General features: G+C 38.0%; 1 protein-coding gene across 12 annotated transcripts in view; it reads right to left on the bottom strand.

Moving 5' to 3' along the window:
* Positions 1–2,021: 2,021 nt before the first annotated feature.
* FHL5 (four and a half LIM domains 5) overlaps positions 2,022–6,000 on the bottom strand; it is a 28,119-nt gene continuing 24,140 nt past the window's right edge. For all 12 annotated transcript variants that reach the window (XM_042887680.1, XM_042887690.1, XM_042887727.1 and 9 more), the window contains 2 exons: positions 4,771–4,957; positions 2,022–3,594 (listed from right to left, as the gene is read on the bottom strand). In XM_042887680.1, the coding sequence (XP_042743614.1) occupies positions 3,446–3,594; positions 4,771–4,957 (336 nt within the window). In that variant the 3' untranslated portion in view covers positions 2,022–3,445. The remainder of the gene's footprint in view (positions 3,595–4,770; positions 4,958–6,000) is intronic.

The raw sequence follows: 6,000 nt of genomic DNA, 5'->3' as shown, positions 1-6,000 counted from the left end.
GGCTGGCAGTAGCCCCCAGCATGGGGATGGGGGGAGTTATGGACATAACTTGAGTATAATAAAAAATACATAAAATTGGAGCTTTGACAACAAGTGAACACGTGTCCCAGTTTGGGGAGCATCCTTGAGATGCGCTGCTGCCATCCTTGTTTCAAACACCTGAGTTAGGCTCAAGTTAGAATGGGAAAGCGGTTTGAGATGGCTTTTAGTTCTCACCATCCCAGTTCTTTTTTAATGGGTAATTAAATGAATCCTCTTCAAACTGAAACTGCTTTGTGCAGAGTTGTACCTGGTGTGTGACCTCCCCCTCCTTATCTGAGTTGTTCCATCATATCGTTCACCCCACCACTGTGAGCAGCGTAAGCAAGAGAGCAGTTGGGGGGCGGGGGCATGGCAGTCAAGGTCAGTGCCCCCACAACTTCAGGATTCTCATAAGGTAGCATTCCAGGCACTGGTGTAATTGCTTTTGTCTGAGCAATGCAGATCTGGGCTCCTCAGGACAGCCTCCAGCACTACAGAAAGAGACAGTGAAGGCATTTAGTAACTCCGCCTTCTCTGTATCTTCTGTTACCAGGGCACCCACCTCATTCATCAGTGGGCCTACCCTGCCCCTGCTGTTAGTTTTGTCTGCAGTGTACTTGAAGAAGCCCTTTCTGTTGTCCTTGCCCGCTCTTGCCAGGTTAAACTCTAAGGAGGCCTTAGCTTTCCTAGTGGCCTCCCTTCGTCCTCTGACAACAGTCTTATATTCCTCCCAGGTGACCTGCACTCCTCCTATTATCTGTAGATTATCTTCCACTTATTGCATTCTTGCTGCAATAAATCAAATGTTAGTTACAATTAATCATGCTGACCATCTGGTTCAATTTGCCAGTGCTTTGGTATCCCAGGCAATCATGCATGCTCTTTAAAATACTGATAAAAGCATAGCTTTTCCCCACTTTGGTACCTGGATGTCCTGGAAGAGTCGCCATTACAAAGCATCAGCCTTGTAACTCCCACTTTCTGGTCATGAAATATGTGCTTTATTCTGTTTTCATGAATCAGTGTAGTCTCTTGTCTTTGAGCCGCTTTCTTATCTCCTGCATTATCTGCACAGATACATGAAGTTTATTCTTGTAGCCTTTTCTGGCCTTTATTCCAATTGGATTTCATTTATCATGAGCATAGGTTACCCAGATTGTGCAGAATATTATTGCATTTATGTTCAGATCACAGTAACTGGTGACAGAATGACTAGGAAATATCAATCTAATGTAACTTTTATTCCAACTATTTATAGTAATCACATTAATTTCTTATTACTGCTCCGAAGTGAAAATGCTCAGTTTCAGGATTGACTGTGGTATATTTATTGCAGGAGAAATAAATAATTCATCTGGTATTTCTAAAAATATCATTAGTTGGTGAGTCAGAGCAGAATTTGATTTTCCTAAATGTTAGGGATAGAAGATGGGGATTATCGCGATCACTTTGTCTGATCTGTGCCTACACTGTGCCTTAAGGCTCTGCCTGATAATTCTTGTGTCATTTTGTGATTAAGCTAGAATGTACTTGACAAGACTGAATAAAGGGCCTGAACCACATTCTTGCAGTTTGTTGAATGTTATTTCACACAACAAAAGTAATAGATAAGCCCCACACACTACATTTGGTGATTAATCATTTTCATTTAAAAATTTAAGGCCATTAACATTTATTAATGGGCTAATTTCTATTAATTCAGTGCACATTTTTAGAGCACTGTAAATAACTGTGGACCTCCATAAATATGTGCGCGCATGTGGTTCTCTCTCTGTCCCTCTCCACTCCTCCTTTATATTAATTTAAGGCAGTGAAACCTATTTCTATTTATGGGAATCCAAATATTACCAAGAACCTGTATCAGCCATGTGCAGTGTAGAAACACAGAAGGAAGCAGCTACGTTTAAGTGAAAAGACAGAAACTAAACCAATTCCACACTCCAATAAAAGCAGTCAGGAAAGATGAAACTGAAAAAAAAAATAATAATGAATACCACATATAGCAGAAGATTAATACTTTATTGATTGGGAAACAGATTGCTATGGACCTGTTTATTTTATGCCACTGCTATACAACTCTGCCCTACCTATGCTTACAAGTACTTTTTTCTACTTTTTCTACCTGAAGCAGCATCTACATAATTCAGTATGAATAAAGCACTCTCAAGTCAGCCAAATAACTGTAAGCATTCAACATCAGAGTCAAGAGAATGATTTTCAGACAGAGAATAATGAGATGAGGAATAAAGCACTTCTAATAGGCTCAGAACCATGGTACCATACACCACGGCCTGGGAGAGGTACTGCAGCATGAGTCAGGCCATTGTAACATACAGTGTGCATATAGCTTGAGCTGAGGAAAGAGAAACTAATGCTTTGTACTACATGTGAGCACTGCCTACCTTGAGATGGCAATGTTACAAATTCTTGACATAATATTGGCAAATGCATGTTGGCACATGGCAGAATGAATGGGTATTGGCTCTGAACAGCTGATAGCCTGCTACAGACAGCAGACATTTACAAGAAAAGGAGTAGACTGTGAATAAAAAACTGCAGTGCAGAAATGGTAAAGCCATCATCAGTATTTTAATTGCTGGAAATGACTGTTGAAGGGAGGAAAAATGTAAGTTTAAAGGTACAACAGTATGTTGGCTCTTGCCTCAAATAAGAGAAACTATATTTTAAGAGTGCACTTGAAGACCTAGAGAAGGTAATGGAGACAGTTTTAAATCATTTGTGATACTGGAAACTATACATTACCACTATCCAACCTCAGGCAATTGGTACCTCTTACAGTAGGTTAAAAAAAAAAAAAAAAAAGGGTTGGTTTGTGTTCTAAAACATTTATGCCTGAAAAATAAAGTGCAATTGGGGGAAAGGACCTATCGTTTAGTTTTTTGAATGGATAAAGTTATTGGAAATTCTATTTTTCTGATGAGAACTCTCAACAATATCAATAAAGAGAGGAAAAAGACCTTTTATCCCTTTCTCTGGCCCTGGAATGGATTTCCCTGACTTGGTGTTTCTTTGTGTACACATACCTTCTCCTCACTTGCAATGCTAATGCCTCATAAGTAGACATATGTTACATAGACTTTCTATACATCTCCTTGGTTCATGGGAAATGAAAGGTAAAGTTTCTAACAGCAGAGTGCAGTGTGTTACAAAGAGAAACATACTGCAGTTCCATTTAAAATATATACTAATCTTTTCTGCACTGTTTTCTGAGGCAGTGTGTGGCTGATTATTTATTTGTTTTTATAACAAGCAGTTCAGAACTGTGATGGAATTAAACTGCTGTTGGAAAGTCACTTGAATTACTAAATAAGCGATACACCTTTTAGATGATTTTCTTACTGCAGAGTAACAAAATACATGGTTATACAGTGAGAATAATGCATCTTCATAGCTCTCCACAGAACTACAAAGAACCACACTCATGGCAAAGGACCACATCCTGCTTGGTGAGGAATCCTTGGCCCACCAGTGAGGCTGAGCATCTTGCACACTTAAAGCATTCTTCATGCCACTGACGCTCTTCAAATGAGACAAATTTGGCACCTCCAAGAGCTGAAAGAGATTATGAGAGGAAGTAAATTCAGCATTTCTGGACGTAGTTCAGAAACGTAACTAATTGTTTCCTGAAATGTGATCATGTTGTTGTTCATATAAATGAACCATAGTCTGAAGTGCTGTTTGTTAGCTGAACTGGAAAAAAAAAAAAGAACCAACTAAAACACTGTAAGGTAGTGATACGAAACATAAAAGATAATGACAATTAATTTATGTAAAGCTACATGTTACTTGCTTGGTTTCATACCCTGTTATGCATTCTGAACAGAATGGGTTTACCAGAATGTCCCTTCAGTTTACAAACCTTCCCAAAAACTGTCATGAAAATTATCTGCAATGCAAAGATATACACATTCCTATATGACACTGAAATTTAGCCTTTGCCACTAAGTATCTTAATATCTTTAAGAAATTATCAGATCACTAAATTCCTACGACGAGTATTTGAAATGAAATAAAACAACTGTGCTTTTTTTTTTCTTTTTTTTTTTTTTTTTCCCCAGAGGGAGGAGAGCAAAATCATCTCCATTTGGTTGGACATTCATGATTTTCTTTATGCATTTGCATATGCAACATGCACTTGTATCAGTCAGGCAGTACTTTTCAAGATTTGACTTCCCACATAATGGAATCATAATGCAGAACAGCAGCCAATGGTCTCAGATAATTTCAGCTACCATGGACTACTGACCCGTATGTCTAATTACAAATCATTTAGGGACACAGGGATGCATGCAATAAATCTTTATTGCTTGGCAAGCTCTCAAACATAACAGCTGTGCCTTATCAGCTGGCAGTTAATTCACGTTCAATTTTATTACATTTATATTTAAAAACAAAGCTAAACCAATTACAGCCATAAGGGAATTGTGTGTATGCATTGTCTCAGGAGGAATCTTTTTTGAAATCAAAAGAATGCATTATTGGGGATGATTTTGAGTGCAGAAAAGGGTAAATTGAAGAATGTTTGGCATACGAAAGAACTCAGTAGTCAGAGAACACATGATCAGTATCTCTGAGTAAGACATTACATTGCATGGGGTGAGGCCTCTGTAGTACCTAACTCCCTCAGTCTTTAATTATGACGCACTATTTTTTAATGCTGTTCTTTAAACTAAACATCTGATTTCAGAGGAAACTATGACTCCACAGTATCTAAAAGATAGCACTCACCTGTAATAGGTTTCTTGCAAGCAGCACACTTCTTGGCATAAAACTTGCTGAAACAGTCTACACAGTATGGATACTCATCTCTGGAAACAAACCTTTGCCCAGACAGCTGAATTTTACACCCAGCACACACAAAACACTCTTTATGCCAAGGCTGGTCGTGGTAGGCCACTCCCCCAGAAGTTATTACCTAACGAAGTAATGAAAGAAAGGATCATGAAGGATTATCAAGTATTTCATAAATCCTTCCACTTGTTTTTTTCTAATAATATGCATAAGAGAGACAGTGCAGTCATCTCAATTTGACTCACTGCAGCTGATCTGAACATACCAGTGTACACACCTTATAGTTTATAATATAACAGGTTGTCTAGTGATGAAACTCTGGGTAAAGTCTGAGCATCAGGCGTACTCTTCCTACTCATACAATTCTCAGTGATGGAGAGTAGCTGATAGAACTAATATTGAGACAAGGGTTAATCTCCAACTGGAATTGACATTTTCCTGTCTTGAAACTCAGAGAGTATTTTATGCAGGAGGAAAGAGGCAGTAAAGAAGCAGAAATGAGACTAAAAGGAGGTCTACACTGTCAGAAGAAAAAAGACTAGCATTTGTCAGTGTCATCAAGTTTATAATTCCTTGCAACTCGCTCAAAACTCTCTATTGGTTATATCTGAAGGGGGAAATTTTCAGCTGCTCTCTGGCTTTTATAAGTGTGATCAAGGGTAGGTTTCACTGAAGTTGTCAGAGATTGTATAAAGGAATTTTTCTAGAAATAAAATGAGATGTAAGGTGGTATTTCTACTGCTAAGACACATGTATGAGAGTGAATGAATGAGTGTAGTTGGAACAGGAGGAGAAAGAGTTGTAAAAAATGAAATAAAAATAAAGGCATCACAAAATCTCTCTGGAAAAGCACAATTTCAAGAAAACAAAGAATAATACTGGGTGATGTCAGGCAATAAAAAATGTAAGTGGTTACTAATATTAGTGTTCTAGTATTGGGCTACTTCTAACTCATATTTGCCTTTCTGTAAAAATCTCAAAATCTCAAATCATCTTTTTCTGGCACAAAATTCAGGATTTCAGTTTGGCAATTCAATCTCTTTGATCTCAGTTCTTGTTTATGGGACAGATGCAATTTCATACAGTAAAGTTATTTTAGCTAGCATGCATGTAGTCTGTTTGCATTCCTAGATTTTTTAAGAAGCAAATCCTGATTTCTTTCATGCA

The sequence above is a fragment of the Lagopus leucura genome, unplaced genomic scaffold, assembly GCF_019238085.1.
Source record: "Lagopus leucura isolate 7727_CA_CO unplaced genomic scaffold, USGS_WTPT01 Super-Scaffold_73, whole genome shotgun sequence".
NCBI lineage: Eukaryota > Metazoa > Chordata > Aves > Galliformes > Phasianidae > Lagopus > Lagopus leucura.
Note: the sequence above shows the minus strand (reverse complement) of the source record. Positions and strands in the feature narration are given on the sequence as shown.